We start from the raw sequence: 21753 nt of genomic DNA, 5'->3' as shown, positions 1-21753 counted from the left end.
TCCCATGGTCTTCTGTTAAGTTTCTCAGGATCCACATAAGAGTGAAAACATATGATATCTGTCTTTCTCTGTATGACTTATTTCACTTAGCATAACACTCTCCAGTTCCATCCACGTTGCTACAAAAGGCCATATTTCATTCTTTCTCATTGCCAAGTAGTATTCCATTGTGTATATAAACCACAATTTCTTTATATCTCAATAAAGTTGTTAACAATTTTTAAAAAAATCAATGCACTTGGGAGTTAGAGCACTAGGCCTTGAATAACTAGCCCTACCCCTCAAGCAAATTTCCTCGACTTTCTGATTGTCTCACTGATAGAAAACAAATAAGAAGAGGCTCTTAGGTACAACAGAATAACTATAGGCTTTGGGATCAGACAGACCTGAATATGTATTCCAGATCTTCTAATTAACTGTGTGACTCTGGCATGCTACTTGACCTGAGTGAGCTCATGCATATCATTGGCAAGAGGGGGGAAATAATAGTTAACTTTAGGATTGTGGAAAAATCACACACACACAAAATAATCCACATAAACTTCCTATCCCATAGTATGAGTTCACTCACATGGTAACTCATTAAGTTCATTAGGTTTCCATGAAGGTCAAATGAAACTATTCATTGAATGAAGGCACACTATAAACTTTAAAGCATTCTATATTTATTTTTATTTTATTACAGAATATCAAATTTTAAAATAATTACCTGTTATATAATTACATATCTAAAGCAAATTATATTTAAAGCACATTCAGTGATTGTTTTTTATTTTTTATTTATTTTTATTTTTATTTTTAATTTTTTAATATAATTTATTGTCAAGTTGGCTAACATACAGTGTATACAGCATGCTCTTGGTTTTAGGGGTAGATTCCTGTGATTCATCACTTACATACAACACTCAGTGCTCGTCCTAACAAGTGCCCTCCTCAATGCCCATCACCCATTTTCGCTTCACCCCTGGCCCCCCATCAATCCTCGCTTTGTTCTCTGTATTTAAGAGTCTCTTATGGTTTGCTTCCTTCCCTCTCTGTTTGTAACTATTTTGCCCCCTTCCCTTCCCCCATGATCTTTTGTTAAGTTTCTCAAGTTCCACATATGAGTGAAAACATATGATATCTGTCTTTCTCTGACTGACTTATTTCACTTAGCATAATACCCTCCAGTTCCATCCACGTTGTTGCAAATGGCAGGATTTCATTCTTCCTCATTGCCAAGTAGTATTCCATTGTATATATAAGTATTTTTTTTTAATGTTTATTATTTTTGAGAGAGAGAGAGAGAGACAGTATGAGTGGGGGAGGGGCAGAAAGAGAGGGAGACACAGAATCCAAAGCAGTCACCAGGCTCTGTCTGAGCTGTCAGCACTATGCCCGATGCAGGGCTGGAACTCACAGACCGCGAGATCATGACCTGAGCTGAAGTTGGATGCTTAACTGACTGAGCCACCCAGGCGCCCCTGGTGACTGTTTTTTAAATTTTTCTAGGTTATTCCATGTATTAATTTCCCACTGCTGCAAATCACCACAAATTTATTGGATTAAAACAGCACAGATTATTCTCTTAAAAGTTCTGGTGTTCAGAAGTCTAAAACCAAGGTGTTGGCAGGTTGTATTCCTTCTGGAGGCTTTCATTTCCTTGCATTTTCAGCTTCTACAGGCTGCCTGCATTCCTTAGCTTGTTACCCCTTCTAGCATCACTTTAACCTCTTACATTCACTGACACTTAGGTTTCCTGCTCCTTATAATAAGAACCCTTGTGATTATATCAGGTCCACCCAGATAATGTCAGCCTAATTTCCCCAACTCGAGATCTTTAACTTGATCACATCTGCTAAATCCTTTTTAGGGTAACATTCACAGGTTCTGAAAATTAAAGCATGAACATATTTTGGGGGATATTTTCAGTCTACCACATTCCAGGACAGTAGAAAAAAAAAGAAGCCCAGTTTTTGAAAGACACATTTTTTCATAAAGGAAGGTCTTTATGATTTGTTTTATTGTTATTGCACTAGTATCATCATAGTGACAGTTATTGAGAATTTGCCAAACACTTGAAATTAATATCTCATCATATCCACAACCCTATGGGTAGGCACTATTAATATTTTCTCCATTTTACAGATGAAGAAACTGAAGATCTGGGAGATGATATAATCTACACATGGTCACAAAGCTAGGAATTTTTCAAATACAGGCTGGGTGATTCCTGGGAGTGTACACTTACTGTAGTGCCTCCCTTGGGTACTGAAACAGTTAGTGAAAATGAATCACTTGGCAGGTGCAATGTTTCTATGCATCTATCAGATCCTAAAGGTGGAACTGATGATAATATGGCAAAAGTAATCCAAAGGATAGCTTAAATATTCCTTCTTTGAGGCTAGGGCAGTTCCACAAAAGCCTGGAATGGTTCCCCAGCCTTTGGAAATCCTACCATCAGACATACCTGTTCATGTCCATAGTATGCTGCAATGTGCAATGGAGTGAAAAAAACTGCATCTTGAACATTGACATTTGCGCCATGTTGCAGCAGGACATCAGCAACCTGGACAAGAAAGAGAGCTCAGGTAAGACCTTTATTTGGGACATCTGCCTATCAAAATTCATTTTACAACCACCAGGTACAACTCTTCTTCAGGAATCACCATCCAGGATGAGTTTTCTTCCATCTCCCTTCTCTGAAATCTCCAATGGCTGCTTTTGTACAGAAAATGAAGACCAAATCCCTTACTGTGGCTTCCAAAGTTCTCCTCAATCTGGCATTATCCTTTAAATGTATTTCCCATTATTCTTTCTTAAACTCAATAATGTAGTAAGATTGCATTCCATTTCCTGCTCCTTTGAGTCTTTTATCACATCATTTCCTCAGCCAGGAATTATCTGCTGCCCAATCTACAGATATTTAAACCCAAGCTAATTACCTTCTACTCCCAGTTTTCTTTGATTTTCCTCCCTTCATTGCCAACTGACTTTCTGAATTTGTCTTCCTTCTTCTTAAATCTCATGTAACTTTCTTTCGTGCCACATAGAACATAGAAAAATTATATACATGTCTTTTCATCTCTACTAAAGAATAAATCCTTTCAGGACAAAATACATCACATTCATCTTTATAATCCTACCCTGGCATGTTTCCATGCAAATAGTAATCATTCCAAAGCATTTATTGAATGAATGAGTGAATGAGTGAGTGAATGAATGAATGAGCAAGTAAATAACACTACCAGGAGCTGTTGGGCAACTGTCTTCACGGAAAATTACAGATTGCCAACAAATCTGCTAGCCCTTCAGATTTCTTCTCCTCTCAAAGACCTATCTCTATGTCTCACTTCTCTGGAAAATTGTTTAGAATCATTTCCTTCAGATGCACTCATTTTTATTGTAGATTTTCCTAATGCACTATCTATTTGTCATGTGGTAAAATAATATACATTTGGGAAAATTTTCAAAAGTCTGTTAGACTTAGGAGAGAAAACAGGAAGATAAGATCTAAAAGCTCAAAGGACTTATGTTCTAACAACTCTTCTGTTCCAATAAACAAATTGCGTCCTTAGTCAAGTTTCCTTTCCTGTTTGAATCATAGCCTTTCAGAACTGGAGAGGCACCATGGACAGACATTACGTATTAAGCCCCTATGTTTGAAAGAGAAAGAAATTGAAAATGAGAGGAAGTAGAAAATTTCTCAAAGTCATGGAGCCATTGTCAGCACAGAAATGAATCTTTAGGCTCTTGCTTAAGCTTTGTGTCTGAGTGCTCCATAGTTTAAATAGTTCATTCACTCTATCATCCATTTATTCAGGCATCAATACACAATTTATTGAGCATGTATGAGGTAAAGCTGTGTTGTTTTACATGTTTATTCTCAAAATTTATTCAGTCACTAGAATAACATTAGAAGTGACTGACATACAAAAAAGGAATTCTTGTTGGGCCATTTGAAATTTCTGCTGGGTTCAAAAATATAAACAGGTGTATAGGCTTCTATACATTCCCAGAATAATGCTTTTGCTGATATTTGGGTATTGCTAACTAATGATCCATAGAATACATAATGTATACAATCGTTTTTCTAATAACAAATCAAAAGCACAGTTAATATTTAATATTTATTGAGGATATATTATGTGTCAGACCCTGCACTAAGTGCATAAATGGTAACTGGAGTGTCCTGTTTCACACAAAACACAGAAATATAGGTGCTACTCTTCCATTTTAAAGGTGAAGAAACTAAGCCTCATGAACTTAGTTAAGTTTCTACAGCTAGTAAAGGGCAGAACCGGAATTCAAATCTAGGTTCCCATTGATTTTAAACATTTTCCATCAGGCTCCTCCTGTGACCTTGACCTCATTAAGGCTAACCTTTAAGTAAATGAACTGACTCAAACCCAGATGAGAGGAAACTTTCTCTCAGTAGAAGCTCTGTAGATTCAGCTTGGAAATGAATACCAGAGCCATTTATATAAAGCGTGTCATATCTTAGACTTCACATGCCTGAGAGTTCAATCTTAGGAACCTTTACAGAAGGTCACAAAAGATCAAGTAAATGAAGCTTTTTACAATTTCTCTTATTTTAAATATAGCATAAAATAAAGTAGACAGCATGCATTTTTATTGTAATAGGGACTCTCCAATGTTAACATATAGAGCCAATTTCTTAGGCATGGTTCCAGAACTTACTTTCATTTTAAAAGATAACAGCTCTTAGGCTTCAATAAATGGTCCAAAGCAAACTTTTTTCCTCCTAAGTTTGCACTTATCCAGTCATTCAGAAGGTCAATCTTTTGCCTGAAACTTCATTAATTATGGAGTGCTGGCCTTCTGAGAAACTGTCAAAATGTAAGTCTTAATGCAACCACACAGAGTCATTATTGAACTGTAGGCTTTATTTAGTTTGTTTTAAAATTTAAGGAAATATTTAACTATTGAGGGCAATGTACATTGGAATTATCTGAAAAATGTTATATGTTACTTATATGAGTAGAATGCACTTATTGATTTTTATGACTTTTGGAATCATATGGGGAGAGTATCTCTTGGCATATGTGATATGGCATATATTATGGGAATGTAATGTATTGTGATGTACAAATATGTCTGTCATGTGGCTAAGACAAATATACTTGTATTAGCATTTAGCCTGGAACATATATGTATCAGATCATCAGTTCCCTTCTCTTGAACTTGAAAAAGTTGGTAAAGCAATTTCACTTGCTTTCTACTACATGAAGCCCCATAAAGTCACAGTCTAAATCTATTTATTTGCCACTATGCTAAGTATATTATAGACACCCAAATAACTGTTCAATTGTTCTGTATTTCTGGTAAAAAAATTATATATTATGAAATATGTTAATTTTGATATATAATGATATACAAGAAATTGTATATCATCATTTATAAGGGAATTTATATATTAACAATTAGGACTCAATTATAAGATAGAAATTTTAAATAATTCAATTCAATAAATATTTATTGATCACTTATTTTAAATTAATATTTAGCAAACCCCAGTGCCTTCTCCACGCCAGGAACTGTGATTAGAGTTTTATATGTACACATTATCTCATTAAGATTTTTGCAAGGCAGGGGCACCTGGGTGGCTCAGTTGGTTAGGTGTCTGACTTTGGCTCAGGTCATGATCTCACAGTTAGTGAGTTTGAGACCCGTGTTGGGCTCTGTGCTGTCAGCTCAAAGCCTGGAGCCTGCTTTGGATTCTGTGTTTCTCTCTTTCTCTGCTCCTCCCGCACTCATGCTCTGTCTCTCTCTCTCTCTCAAATAAATGTTAAAAAGAATTAAAAACATTTTTTGCAGGGCACAAAATTATTGGCTTAAGATTTTTTGATAAAATACAGTTTTGTTTTTTTTCCTTGAAAGCAATATCAAAACTACTAGTGAAATCGTAAAGTAGAAAAAAGTGTTATCACAGAAAGAATATCTTAATAATCTTTAAACACTTTAAGGAAGTGAACTGTATTATATTTAGATTTGTATACCTGACATATATGTCAGTATTATTATTATGATTAAAGGAATGATACTCAAATATGGTCTGGTAACTAGGTACATTTTCCTGATTGAAGGATAAATACCAAAAAGTGCTTCCCATTAAGTAGTTGTTTTATGAGCATAGAAAGTGGATCATTATTTTAAGAGCTCCTGATTATTTTGATACTAGGAATTACTATATATATTATACTTTACAGATATTTTTATTTACCAGTTGACTCACCAAAAGATCAAAGTGGAGCCTCTTCGATTTTCAGGTTGTAATTTAAACACGTATTTGTACATTCTGCTCTTTTTCCTAGAAAGCCTCCCTTCTCTTTCTCTGCCTGTCATATAACCAGTCTCAAGATCAAGCTTATATTCTTTTTTTTTAATTTTAAAAATGTTTTATTTATTTTTGAGACAGAGAGAGAAAGAACATGATCAGGGGAGGGGCAGAAAGAGAGGGAGACAGAATCCTTAGCAGACTCCAGGTGCTGAGCTGACAGCACAGAGACTGATGCGGGGCTTGAACCCACAAACCGTGAGACCCGAGCCAAAGTTGGACACTTAACCGACTGAGTCACCCCGGCGCCCCTGATCAAGCTCATGTTCTTCATGAGAAGTTCCTACAAATACTTTACCATATTGATAATTTCTTTCTCTGAATGATTCTAATACTTATCCTCACAACTTAACCTTCCCATTAATTATCACTGGGGTAAACCACTATTATACAAAATCTTAAACTTTTATTTTCCTGTTCTAAACGTGCCTCAGTTAAGTGTAAGAAGTTTGGACTTCAGGAAGAATAATTTTTCACTGCAATTTAATCATAACTAAAATAGCCAGACTTACAATTTAAAATTCTAGAGACATGTAGAAGAATGAAACTGGACCACTTTCTTATACCATACACCAAAATAAATTCAAAATGGATGAAAGGTCTAAATGTAAGACAGGAAACCATCAAAATCCTACAGGAGAAAATAGGCAGCAACCTCTTTGACCTTGGCCACATCAACTTCTTACTAGATATGTCTCTACAGGCAAGGGAAACAAAAGCAAAAATGAACTATTGGGACCTCATCAAGATAAACAGTTTCTGAAAAGTGAAGGAAACAATCAACAAAACTGAAAGGCAATCAATAGAATAGGAGAAGATATTTGGAAATGACATATATGATACAGGATTAGTATCCAAAATCTATAAAGAAATTATCAAACTCAACACCCAAAAAACAAATTATCCAGTGAACAAATGGGCAGAAGACATGAATAGGCACTTTTCCAAAGAAGACATCCAGATGGCTAGTAGATACATGAAAATGCTTAATATCACTCATCATCAGGGAAATACAAATCAAAACCACAATGAGGTACCTTACGCCTGTCAGAGTTGCTAAAATTAACCACCCAAGAAACAACAGATGTTGATAAGGGTGCAGAGAAAGGGGAACACTTTTGCACTGTTGGTGCAGCCACTCTGGAGAACAGTATGGAGGTTCCTCAAAAAATTAAAAACAGAACTACCCTATGACCTAGCAATTGCACTATAGTAGGTATTTAACCAAAGGATACAGGTGTGCTGTTTTGAAGGGGCACAGAACCCCAATGTTTATAGCAGTGGTATCAACAATAGCCAAATTATGGAAAGAGGCCAGAAGTCTATCAACTGACAAATGGATAAAAAAATCTGTGTTTTATTTTATATATATATGTGTGTGTGTATGTGTGTGTGTGTGTGTGTGTGTGTGTGTATATATATATATATATATATATATATATATATATATATATATAATGGAATATTATCTGGCAATCAAAAAGAATGAAATCTTTCCATTTGCAACACCATGGATGGAACTAGAGTGTACCATGCTCAGCAAAATAAGTCAGTCAGAGAAAGACAAATATCATACTATTTCATTCATGTGTGGAATTTAAGAAACACAACAGATGAACATAGGGGAAGGGAAGGAAAAATAAGATAAAAAGATAGAGGGAGGCAAACCATAAGAGACTCTTAAATACAGAGAAAAAAGTGAGAGTTGCTGGAGGGGAGGTAGGTGGGGGGTGGGCTAAATGGGTGATGGGCATTAAGGAGGGCACTTGTTGGGATGAGCACTGGGTGTTATATGGCAGTGATGAATCACTGGGTTCTACTACTGAAACCAGTACTACACTGTATGTTAACTAACTTGAATTCAAATTAAAAAATAAAATAAATTAAAATTCCAGAGATGCTAAAAGAATGTCCATAAGAGTAAGGCCCTTATTGTTCTTGCTTGCTGAATGCTTCTCCTACAGTGTGACTTTAACTTATTTGACTTGGTCTCATTTAGCACCCCCTCTATACTTCATTTTATGAAAGCCATTGATAGCAATGAAGAGAAAAAAAGATCATATCAAGAGGAACTAAATGTCCCAGGGGAAAGAAGTAAAATAAGGTAAATTCTGAATGGAATAAAATGGCAATCAATGTCAGTTGAAATTGTCAAAGTTCAATATAGTGTCTTATACCAAGTAGATATAGTGTCTTATACCAGTAAATATCTACTTTTAAATTAAAATTTTCTTTGCCTTAAGTGGTATCATTTTCCATGACTTTTTGTAGTCTTCCTCAAATTAAAAAAAGAAAATTAACATTTATTTATTTTTGAGAGTGACGGAGTGTGAGCAGGGGAGGGGCAGAGAGAGGGAGACGCAGGTTCCAGGCGCTGAGCTGTGGCAGAGCCCAACGCGGGACTCGAACTCATGAACTGTGAGATTGTGACCTGAGCCAAAGTCAGACATTTAACCAACTGAGCTGCCCAGGGGCCCCTGTAGTGTTCCTTAAATTTATGTCTATACTGATGTTTCCTCAGGATTTATAGTTCATTTAAAGCCATAATTTTTACTTCAGTATGGCTTTATCTACACTTTATAATTGAGACTTACAGAGAGCAGAATCATGAGACTATATTAGGATAATACCCATTTCCATTTATTGGAAAATCTGTATCGGCAAAACTTTAGAGGAAAATGTTTTTTTTTCTTTTTAGTTTTTACTTTAATTCCAGTTAGTTAACAGAGTATTATATTAGTTTCAGATGCACAACATAGTGATTCAACAATTCTATACATTACTCAGAGCTCATCACACAAGTGTGCTCTTTAATCCTCATCACCTATTTAAAGCATCCCCCCACCCATTCCCATCTGGTAACCATCCATTTGTTCTCTATAGTTAAGAGTCTGGTTCTTGGGTTACCTCACTCCATCTCTTTTCTCCTTTGCTCATTTGTTTGGTTTCTTATTAGAGAAATCATATGATACTTGTCTTTCTTTGACTGATTTATTTCACTTAGCATTATACTCTCTAGCTCCATCCATGTCTTGCACTGTTGGTAGGGATGCAAACTGGTGCAGCCACTGTGGGAAACAGTATGGAGCTTCCGCAAAAACATAAAAATAGAAATATCTTATGATCCAGTAATTGCACTACTGGATATTTACCCCCCAAATACAAAAACACTAATTCAAAGGGGTACATGCACCCCTATGTTTATAGCAGTGTTATTTACAATAGAGGAAAATGTTTTCTAAAGTCTATGCTTCATGAATTCAAAATGATCCCAGAGACATTAACATGCAAGTTGATTTAGATTGGTATTTCCCAGTTATTTCCTTTTTTAAAAAATTTCTAACATTCAACAACCAGTTTTCAATTATGTCCCCTTGAACCACTGCCCTCACTCCTAAACTTTACAGACAATCTTCTTTTAAAACTAGTCCATACTTTTTGTCCACATTTCCTCACCTCCTATTCATTCCTCATCCCACTACAATTTGGCTTTAGACCTCACCACTTTAGTAAAATTTCTGTGTAAAATGACATTAAAGGCCTCCTAATTGCCTATTCCAACAGATACCTTTTAGTCTTTTCCTTATTTTATTATTCATTTTACTATTTGTCTGCTCCTTGAGATTCTATTCTCCCTTGGGTTGATTGACATTGTAGTCATTGAGTCTGCTCCCTACCCCTCTGCGAACTTATTATTATTCCTCTATAGAGGTGACTGTTCATCTCTTAAGTGTTTCTGAAGTGTTGCTTTTTCCTTACTGACAACTGTTTCATTGTGTTTCTTTTTGATCTCTTGTTGAAGTTAATATACACAAAGCACTTAGCACAATACTTGGTACATAATAGTAAGTATTCAATAAGTGGTAGCTATTAGCCATCTTGCAGTATACATTCTCTGGTTGATCCCATCTACTACTACTACTACTACTACTACTACTACTACTACTACAACACCTCTCTCCAGTTATATGTGTTTTTCCAAGACTTCCTTTAACATAAGACCTACCTCCTTTGGCAACTGCTATTCCTGTTATGTATTTCCACTCTATTTCCCAACCACTTTTTGTCTGGGAGGATAGACCCCCCTGCACTGATCTCTTTATCACTTACACTTTGATTCTTGTAAATGTGAATGAAGCACTAGAAGACAAAGGGAACTAGTATTTATTGAATGGGTACTTTGAGAATATCTATGAGCTAAATGAGAATACCTGTTTCAGTTAATGCTTATAGCAATCTCATGGAATTTTATTAATAGTCTCACTTTAAAAATAAGAATAATGAAGTTCAGAATTATACAGCTTGTAAGGAAAAACACCAAAGTTTAAATTTAGGTCTATGGAAGTTCAAAGCACCATACTATCCCCTGCTGTTTTTCTTCTTATGTGTGTTATTATTTGTGGTCAGTTAGCAATTCCTTGCTACCTTATACAGTCCTGCAGAAAGATGTAGCTCTTGGTAGATATTACCCTCAAGGATTTTCAAACATAGTCAAACAGCCAATATGTGAGTAAGATTGATTCTCGCTATGTAATCGTTTGCAGTCAACTAAAAAACAAATGAAGTAAAATTTATTCTAAGTAGGAGTTGTTTGTTAGGAATCTTAAAGAGTATTATATACTTCAGCAGGGAGTTAGAATTTTTCCTAAAATTTTTCCTTACAGGAACTCACCAAGAGACTTTAAGTAAGAGTAAAATATATTCTGATTTGCATCTTAAAATGACCTGTCTAGTAATAGTATAGCAATGGCTGAAGAAGGAGCAAGATTGGAAGCAGGGTAATCAGTTAGCAAGGTCCTATAGTAAAAAGAGAGAGGTAAGGATAAAATGAGCTGAGGTAGCAGTAGTGGCTTGGAAATGGGGAGTGGGTTTTAGAGATAATTAGGATGGTGGCATCATATGACTCAGCAGATGAGACTGGGGACGGTGAGAGATGATGAGAAATTGTTAACAAATGATGTCTTTAAAAGAAGAAGCCTCTTAGGGGAGATGAGTGTGAAGATAAACTTTTATCTTCTTCATGAATTTATGAAGTGAGAACATTACCTACAGTTTCTGTCTCTCAGATTAATCACTTGCAATAGCCAATTTCTTCCAATTCCCCTTGACAGTTCACTGTGTTCTTATCCAATACCATAAGGTGTCTCGATTGGGGCCAATCCTTCAATCAAGATGTGAACATAATTCTCAAATTTTCAAACAACTATCAAAAATTATGTTAATTAAAGATACCAATAATTGCTTATCCATTTGTATTGAAGGCTTATATTACTTAGGAAACATTTCAGATAGTAGCATTTTCTTTAGATTTAATAAGCATTTCTTTCGGCTTTATGCTCTATTTTCTGTAAAATTTTCTATTTTTAAATATGTACACTCATTTCTTGACATCTACTACAAATGTTAGGTGAGAACTCTCTATTATGTAGTCACAGAGTTTTTCTCTTATAATATTTGCTGAATATTTTTGTAATGACTTTTTTTTTTTACCTGACATACCTCTAATTAAATATTTGAGTACAAAAACTTATTGGAAAATAGTTTCTTCAGGCTGTCACAGAAATGAGGTTCTCTTATGTGATCTTTCTCTTATTATCTAAGGTTAAAATTAAATTTGGTCTGAAAATTACTTAGAAAATGATTCCACAAGATAATATTATCAAAGAAATTAAAGGGAAGCTCCATATTCTTAAGTTGTAGAAATAGAGCTGAAGCATATATTAACTTATATACATATAAAAAAAAGAATTCATCAATCCTATAAATGTATCACTTCTCAGGAAATGATGAGAGCATAAGTAAAAAAGCTGATATATGAAAAACAGTAATGAGAAGCAGTGAGGTCAAGGCTGGAGATACAAGTGGTATCATTTTATGAAAGTAATAATTGAAACCAGGACATAACATCACTTCCGTAAGGTAAAAGGAGATATTTATGGGATATTTACTGCTAAAAAGTGATAATAAAGGGAGCCAGCAAAGGGAGAAGTCATCTAAGGAAGAACAAAGGAATGCTTATTAAGGAAGTCCATGGAAGAGATAGTTTTAAGAAAAGAGGGACAAAAATTTCTAAGCCTTCCAGCTAATCATCTTCTTGCTATGCTATTTTCTTCTTTATAAATACACTTCTTCTTCTTCATCTTCTTTTTTTTTTTTTTGCAGCATTTCCTTATGTAAGGGTCTTATTTTAAAATCCTTGGCTGAGAAAACAGGCTTTCAACATTTACTCTGTTATGAATATATCATGTTTTATGCATTTCAAAAGCCACAATTTTTTTTCTTGTGAGATTTACTTATGTAGCTTGCCAAAGGCCCAACATTTTTCATTATAGTCCAATTGTGGAGACTTGAAAATTGTAGTAACATTTAGGTTTCCTCTCACTAATGTTCCTCCCTGCATGTTCATACCCTGGACATCCTAACTATGGAGTGCAGGTACCATCTGACAACCAGGTTTCTCATGACTTTTATTCTCCAGCCCAAGGCACCTGTTCCTCCATTTTTCACTCTTCTGCCAAAGTATTTTGAATATAAATGATTTACCTCCACTTGAAAAATCAACTTCTAAATTATACTTTGAAGGTGAGTTGGAGTCAACTAACAGAAATAAGAAGGGACACATAAAGATTTTGGCTCTTATACAAGACTAAGTAATAACAATCCTCCTAAAAATGATATCAATGATTAATTTCCAGCATCATCAACAGTAAAGTCTCAGGCTCAAGGATTAGTCCTGTTATGATCACAATATATGAAATATTTAGTGTTCCCCTTTGTGAGCTTTTTCATTAATTCGGAAAACTCACTATCAGATGAACTGCAATATACTACCTTAATTCATATTAGAACAGCAGATGTGGGTAATTAATTGCAACCTAATGGCTCTTCATTTTACAATATAATTGAAAATGTTGGTCTGTAATAACTTAGAAAAAGCAACACAATGAAATTGATAAATCCACAGTTGTAAAAATGTTTTAATGGATTATGAAGCACTAAACATTGACAGGTATAGAAATCAATTATAGATAATTTTCTTTCTAGAGAAGGACTTTATTAAAATGAAGAACACACATCATCTAGTCAAAGACCTATTATCAGGACAGAAAACAGTAGGCATAACGATGGTAAATACATTAACCATTCCATTGGTCATGTTAAACTAAGATAAATACAGAGTGGCTAATAATAGAAGCCTACAAGGAAAATAAAAAGAAACGCAGTGTCAAATCTGCCCAAGTAGTTTTGGCTTCAGAAACAGAAAGGGCCAAGAAATAACTGTGGATGAGACTCAAGCCCAGACTTTTCTAAATCCCATAACATGGCTAGCTAATGGCAGAATCTGAATACAAAGCAGCTCAGGCAGGCTGGTTCCAGAGCCCAAAGGCCTAACCACCACACTATACTATATTGCTGTAGCCAGAAACCAATGCTCTAGGATCCCAGTTTTTCAGACATTTCAAACAATATGTTTCCAAACTTTTATTTATGAATTCAGAACTGAGCATAGGTACTATGACAGAATTGGGTGGAGTGGCACCTGGGGGTTAGGGGCATGGGCCTAGCACTCTCCTTCTTTCCTTGTATGACATGTGAGGCACTACTAAAATCCTAGGTATCCAGAGAATGCATACTGGAAATTATCGTTCCACAAAAGAAAGCTGCTAGTTTTTAGAGAATAAAACTGCCACCACATTGACTTGCTAGACCCTCTGCTCCTAGGAGAAAACTGGGCCACAGAACATGAGTATAGCATTATGCCAAATTTCCTGGGTTAACAGAGTGTATTTTCCAAATAGACACATAATCTCTCTATGAATCCATGTCTGTATATATTTGCTATTGTCATTAAGAAAATAGGGGCGCCTGGGTGGCGCAGTCGGTTAAGCGTCCGACTTCAGCCAGGTCACGATCTCGTGGTCCGTGAGTTTGAGCCCTGCGTCAGGCTCTGGGCTGATGGCTCGGAGCCTGGAGCCTGTTTCCGATGCTGTGTCTCCCTCTCTCTCTGCCCCTCCCCCGTTCATGCTCTGTTTCTCTCTGTCCCAAAAATAAATAAAAAACGTTGAAAAAAAAATAAAAAAAAAAAGAAAGAAAATATAAGTGGTATTGACTATATATGAGGATAAGTAGTTCTCTTGTGTGTGGGCTTGACATAATTTCTCATTTATCATGAAAAGAACAGGGCAAAGGAATACCAATTCCAAGATTACATTACAAAAAGACTGTGACTTCATTTTACTTGCTTACTCTAGATCTCTCCATTACTCTCTCTCATGGGAGCCAGACGTCTTACTGTGAGCTTTACTATGCATAGGATCACATGGCAAGGCACTGATGTCTCAGGATAACAGCCAGAGGGGATCTAAGCCTGTCAACATCTATGTGAGTGGCCATGAAAGTGGATTCTCTCCTTTTTTGGTTTTTGAACTAATCACAGCCCCACCTGACACCCTGTGAAAGACCCTAAGCCAGGGGACTCAGCTAAAACTGAAATTCCTGAACTCCAGTAACTGCACAATAATAAATATTTGTTGTTTTAGACCACAAAGTTTTGGGGTAATATTTTACATAGCAATAATTAACTAATATACTATTGTGCCTCTCAGTTCATTACTAAAAACACCCAGGTCAGAACTGACTTCATTACTGTCCATTTGTGAGTATTATAAGAGAAGAAACAGTTCAAAGCAACAAATAGTTTTAAGCACCTAGGTATTCTAAGCATTCTACTGCATTCTAGGGGTCAAAGGTAAATTAATTGCTCAAAAGCAATATATAAGTCAGTGGAAGAAACAAAAGTAATGATGGTATAAGGTAACTATGGATTTCATGGAGATAATGTATGGGGTATCATAACATGAGACAAAGGGCACAAGTTATAAACTCAGTCTGAGGAAGATAGAGAAAGCTATAGAGGAGAAATATAAATATGGGACTTGAAGTAGGAGTTCGCAAAACAGAAAAGAAAAGATCAATCACTTAATTTGTTCATCTCTCAAACTTTTCTTTGATCATCCAGTAGTACCTAGCACAGAACACATCTTGACCAAATTCTATTATTTCTTAAAATCTAGATCAAAGCTTACTGGCCTCATGAAATCCTTTTACACCTCTGGGCTCATTGAACTAATTATCAAGACATGTGATAAAATAGCCCGATAGCTTTAGAATCACATTGAGGATCATAAAAAGAATTCATTACAGATAATCTCCCCAAAATTACTGATACGACAAATCTGCATTTTAAAAAAGCGACTTTGAGACTTCCTTTTCATCCAATATGGAGTAACAGAGACTAGTGTGGAGAAGCCAAGGTGGCTATAGAGTTCATAAGACAGAGTACCTGAGACAGGAGAGTAACAAGAGAACTACAAAGATCTGGAGGGAGCACCCTTCCACCCAGAAGATTAAGCTGAGCATTGATCAGTGTGTGCATGTCAGGAAATACTACTGACTGGGAAAAGAACCAACAAAGGAGATTAGTGGCAATAATTTTCAGTGATCACACAAGTCCAGGGATAATGCCTATTCCTACCACCCAGACTGGAAAAACCTCATGATTCATAGGACACTGGGTAAAATACTCTAAGAGACTTCCCTCAAAAGTTGGCTATTAGCCTTACACTGAGCACTACTCTAGTCCCACCAAGTAATTGTAATTGTAAAAGCTAGACCTAAATGGACCAAATTATTTCCAAGTAAGATAACTGTATCCCACTAGAACTGGAGAGGTTGTCTTAAGACTATATATAGGAATTAAAAAATGTCTACCACCACCACCTAACAACATAAAATTTGTAATATCCAGAATCAAATCAGAAATTAACAGGAATTCAAAGAGGCATGAAGATGTGACTTATAATAAAAAGAAACAATAATCAATCAAAACTGCCCCCAAATTGATACACATGTTAAGAATGTTCAAACAAGAACAATAAAATAGTTATTAAAACTATTCCATATGATAAGGAAGTACAGTCATGAAAGATACAAAAACTACCAAAATTATATTTCTAGAGATGAAAGTTATATTACGGGGGATAAAAATGCACTAGAGGGGATTAGTAGCATATTAGATATTACAGAGGAAAAGATTACTAAACTTGAAGATATAGCAGTAGAAACTCTACAAAATGAAGTATGGAGAGAAAAGAGAATTTAAGAAAAATGAAAAGAGTATCACCGAGGTTATGGACAACACCAAACAGCCTAATGTGTATGTAATTAGAGGGGAGACAGAAAAAAGTATTAAAGAAATAACGGCAGAAAATCTTCCAAAGTTGAAAACCACAAATTCATAGATGCAAGAAACTCGATGAATCCTGAATGTAAGAAAGATGAGAAAACTATATCAAAATAAATGTCAAATAAGCATATGAAAACATTCTTAACTCATTGGCCATTAGGGAAATGTAAATTAAAATCATAATAAGGCATCACTGCATATGTATTAGAATGGTTAAAATTTTAAGAGTGAATATTCTAAGTGTTGGTGAGGATATGGAGAAATTAGAACTCTCATACACTGCTGATAGGAATGTAAAATAGTGTAACAGTTTGTCAAACACTTTGGAAACAGTTTTTTTTTAATTCCTTGAAGAGTTATATTAATTAACCAAATGATCCAGCCATTCTACTCTTAGATATTTGTGCAAGATGAATAAAAGTATATGTCCATACATGTCATCGCAGCTTTCCTTATAATCACTAAAAACTAGAAAAAAACTTAAGTGCCCATCAATGAGTAGATAGATAAATAAATATTGTGGCAAATTCAAATAGTAGAATACTACGCACTGACTGGAGACATTATTTGATAATTTATCATGACATGAACTTTTTAAAATTTCACACTTATTTATCTTCAACATTTTTACCTCCCATTCTACATAAAGCTACATACAATGGTCTTCCATTGTTCATTGTTCCCCATCATAATGAACTGGAAATCTGTCATTTAGTTGCTGACACCAGAAACCTAGAAGTCTTTGTTGGTACCATCTTCTCCTAAAACCCCCTCATATGTAATCCATCACTAAAATAATTTGATTTTATTCTCTAAATATTTTGCAAATCTGTTCTTGTCTCCATCTTTACGAATACCACCTGCATTCAGTCACTCATTATAGATTATTGCCTCCTAATACAACCCCCTGCATAGATTCTTCTAATTTAGTTTATTTTTAATATCTCAACCAAAGTTATTTTCTCAGAATGGAAATCTGATAACATTACCACTTCTTAATGACTTCTCATTACTCTTAGGAGACAGAACTCCTTAACTCAGTTTATCATCCAACCTACGGAAATTTTGAGAGTAAACGGAAGTTCATTTAATTACACCAGGCCAACGGGAATAGACCCAGACAGGAATAGACCCAGGACTTTGCTGAGGCATCAGGCATATGTTGTCACACTACAAATAAGTCCCTTGGTTACCTGACCCCTAACCTTTTTCTCCAGGTTATTCCTTTTCCATCACATCCCCTAGCTCTCTCTTAGTTCCAAACACACACTCTTTTACTGTTTCCTTGCTGTATTTCCTACAGTCAGAAAGCTTTTACACATATAATTTCCACTGCTGGAAAGCTCTCCCTGTCTCAATTTCTCAGTTGTGAACTAGAGATAGTGATTTTATGTATTTTGAAGAGTTACTTTAAGGATTCAGAGTTAATATACATAAACCACTTAGTACATAGCACTAAAGGTAATTCTCATTACTATCACTGGTACTATTTCTTCCTGTCTTTACTTGGTTAACATCTACTTTAGGTCCTTGAGTTATAAACCTAATTATCAGTTCCTCAGAGATTCTCTCCTAACTTCCATGACAATTGACATATTCATTCAACAAATATTGTATGTCTACTATATGCCAGGCAGGCCCTGTGCTAGGAACTGATAATAGAGAGAAAAGAACAACAAAATCTGTCTTTTTTGAGCTGATATTTTAGTATAGGAAACAGACAATAAAGCAAAGTAAATAAACAATAGGCTACTATATAGTGATCAGTGCCAGAGAAAAATAAAGGAGGGAAGAGATTAGGATACCAGAGATTTGAGGTTTCAGTTTAAAATAGGATGATCTCATAGTCCATGGGTTCAAGTCCAGTGTGGGGCTCTGTGCTGACAGCTCAGAGCCTGGAGCCTGCTTTGGATTCTGTGTTCCCTCTCTCTCTGCCCCTCCCTCACTCACTGTCTATCTCTCTCAAAAATAAACTTTTTAAAAAATTTTTAATGTTTATTTATCTTTGAGACAGAGAGGGAGACGCACACAGAGTGTGAGCAGGGAGGAGCAGAGAGAGAGAGAGAGGGAGACACAGAATCTGAAACAGGCTCCAGGCTCTGAGCTGTCAGCACAGAGCCTAGCATGGGGTTCAAACTCACCAACTGTGAGATCATGACCCGAGCCAAAGTCAGGCACTTAACCAACAGAGCCACCCAGGCGTCCCTCTCTCAAAAATAAACTAAAGAAAGAAATTATAAAATAGGATGGTCTGGGAAGATCTTATTGATAAAGTTACATTTGAACCAGGATCTTAAGAAGATAAGAAGGTAAAATAGTCCGTTACTAAGAGCCATGTAGACAGAAAGAAGAGCAGTGCAAAGGAGCTAAGGCAAGAGCATTCCTGGTATGTTCAAGGAACTTAAGGTGGATGAAGAATGAATAAGAAAAGAGTATTACAGTTAGGTAGGCAATGAGAACTTTTGCTCTGACTGATATGGGAGGCTTTTTGGGGAGAGCAGAGGAGTGACAGGATCTGATATACATTTTAAAAGACTCACTCAGGCTGCTTTGTCAGAGAATAGGTTGAAGGGAAAACAGTAGAAGGGAGACCAAATTACCCTCTTTTAGGCATGGCATCTTTGGTGATCTTCATAGCTCTTATTAAGTGGCAATTTTATGGGTGATTATATGATTATTTGATTTCCTTTTCTTTCCTGCTATATCTTAAACTCCATGAGGCTACAAACTGTATATAATTCTACTCACTATTAAATTACCAGTATCAAACATAGATTTTATAACCTATTAATTCCTCAATAAATATTTGTTGAATAATTGAGTGAAAGAAGAATGTATATTATTATGTTCCAATTTTTTATTTCTTTAACAGATTGCAAGCTCCTAGGTGATATTCAAATTTATGATTTATACTTTTTTCAATTTCTATCACAACTAGACTATAAATGCTCAGTAAATACTTAGATACTTGATTTGTTCTTCCCTGGTCAACTTTCACATCTTCTACACTATAAATATTCTTGAAGAAAAACTTGTAAAATCACAAAATAAAACTTCTAAAAGTCAAGATAAACTTTAAAAAGCCTAAACAAGGAACATGAACTCTTAAGGTTTACATATTGCCAGAAACTATGAAACTCACACAAGGGAAAACCAATGATGGATTTTTTTTCTTGTCTTTTGGGAAATAAGACTTGATAATAGAAGTTTATTTATAATCATAGTTGCAAAATTGCCTCTAGGAAAGCAATAATAATGGGGCAAGTTATCTTGTTTCCTTATAACTCCAATTTAAAATAAGAAAAACTAAACTAAAACTTGGTCATACTTGTCAAAAATATACTGAGAGAACCAAAGCTACAGTATTTACCAATCAAGTTTCAGTCCAGTTTACTAATACTGTTATATAAAAATGTAGGCATTAATTGGATGACTGAAATGTGCAACAATAATACATTTTTTGTGCTTGGGAATACTTGATAAATTTTAAATACACAATAAATACATTATTCATTCTCTAGTGGTTCTTTGCTGGACTAAAAAGTATATAATGTTTTAAATACCACGTTTAGAAATAGTATTTAAACTAGGCTAATAATAGAGTCTTCACTATCTCTGATTACTTTTTCTCCTCAAAAGACACCTTTATTTGCAAAATTGCTATTATGAGCTCTCTTTCACTATGTGTCAAATTCCCATTACTAAATCAAAACAGAACCTAATTTCTTTCCATGAACAATTTGTATGCAAATCATAGAGTATATGCAGCATTCATATAACAGAGAAGTTCCAATGAGTTTGCCTCCTTTCCAGAAATATCCTTCAATATGCTCATGTTTTGGTCACTATTAGTGCAAGTTTAGTAGAAGGCACCTTGCAATTCTTTCATGGTTGGACAAGCGATGAGACCTAAAACATATATTTCAAATTGCTTTCATTTCCTTTAACCTATTTCTCAAGTATAAACTAGGAACAACCCAAATAATTTTCCAAAGCTCTAGCAAAATATAACCTATATCTTAAGAGGCTGTGGAGTTTCATTATTATTATTTAATTAAACACACTGTCCTCCCCACCCTTAATTCTAACTGAATTAGAGAACACAGAATATGCATATATAAATTTTCCCCTCTCACTCTTTCATTTAATTGTGATTTTGATAATTTTTCCTGCTAAGAATATTTTCAGTAATATTTATTAAATTGTATAAGAACTAGGGCAAACACCATGATGTACAACCTATGTAGTCACACAAGATCCCATACTTAAAATGGCCTCATTCTTAGTTTAATGCTCTGCTTTGCTATCTTGAAGTTATCCCTATTTTTTTAAACAAGGGGCTCCATATTTTTTGTTGTTGTTGAGAGCTGCAAATTATGTAAATAGTAAAGATGGCTAATCCAAGTAAATTGACTAGTACAACCTTCAAGCAAAACAAAAACATAAAAATTCTGAACAAAGAAGAAAGCAATACGTAGAACCAAAAATCTTGGGTTTTAAGACAGCAGCTGAAGCAACTGATACAGCAATGATAAGATAGAAACAAATGACAAACAAAGTGACACTTTCATTGTTGTAAATATTTTAAAAAAATATTCTTGTTACTAAGTTAAAAAACATTTTCAGTGCTACAGAAAATAAGTTCTAATCAGAATTGATAAAGAAAACATTTATCATCAAAAGTTTTGACAAGCAAGATTTTTTCTTTTCTAGTTCTTTTGAAATATATCCTTAGCATTTTAGCCTTTCACCAAAGACAGATGAAGAACATAATAGAAAGTATAATTTCCAAAAAAAAAATTGTCTTATTGATGAGAAATCTTGGGAATAATCTTAAAAATAAGAACAAAGCCAAATGTAGAAGTAGAAATACAATAGAATATACAGAAGCAATGGACTTTCTCCTGTTAGATTCTCTGAGGAAGCTTTCCATAGGTCCTCTGTCTTTGGCTCTACAGAAAATTGATCAGGAGCTCAGTTTTGGTGTCAGCCAGTTTGGGTAAGATACTCTGATACTTAACAGTGGTGCGATTTGGTACAGATCATCTCATCTATTTGAGCCTCAGATTCTTCAATAAAGTTATGCAAGGATTAAATTAAATGGTGTAATAAGCAAAAGATATGACTAAAGTAAATTATTCATAAATATTAACTTCCTCAGCTCTCAGGT

At 35.0% G+C, this 21753-nt stretch overlaps 1 protein-coding gene across 3 annotated transcripts in view; it reads right to left on the bottom strand.

The window, feature by feature from the left end:
• The window catches only part of TNNI3K (TNNI3 interacting kinase), a 292001-nt gene that overhangs the window by 204368 nt on the left and 65880 nt on the right, over positions 1 to 21753 (bottom strand). For all 3 annotated transcript variants that reach the window (XM_040470642.1, XM_040470643.1, XM_040470644.1), the window contains exon 6: positions 2450 to 2548. In XM_040470642.1, the coding sequence (XP_040326576.1) occupies positions 2450 to 2548 (99 nt within the window). The remainder of the gene's footprint in view (positions 1 to 2449; positions 2549 to 21753) is intronic.

The sequence above is a fragment of the Herpailurus yagouaroundi genome, unplaced genomic scaffold (assembly GCF_014898765.1).
Source record: "Herpailurus yagouaroundi ecotype Mexico unplaced genomic scaffold, PumYag 77, whole genome shotgun sequence".
NCBI classification, from domain to species: Eukaryota; Metazoa; Chordata; class Mammalia; order Carnivora; family Felidae; genus Herpailurus; species Herpailurus yagouaroundi.
The sequence above is the reverse complement of the archived record's forward strand: the minus strand, read 5'-3'. Positions and strand labels throughout refer to the sequence as shown.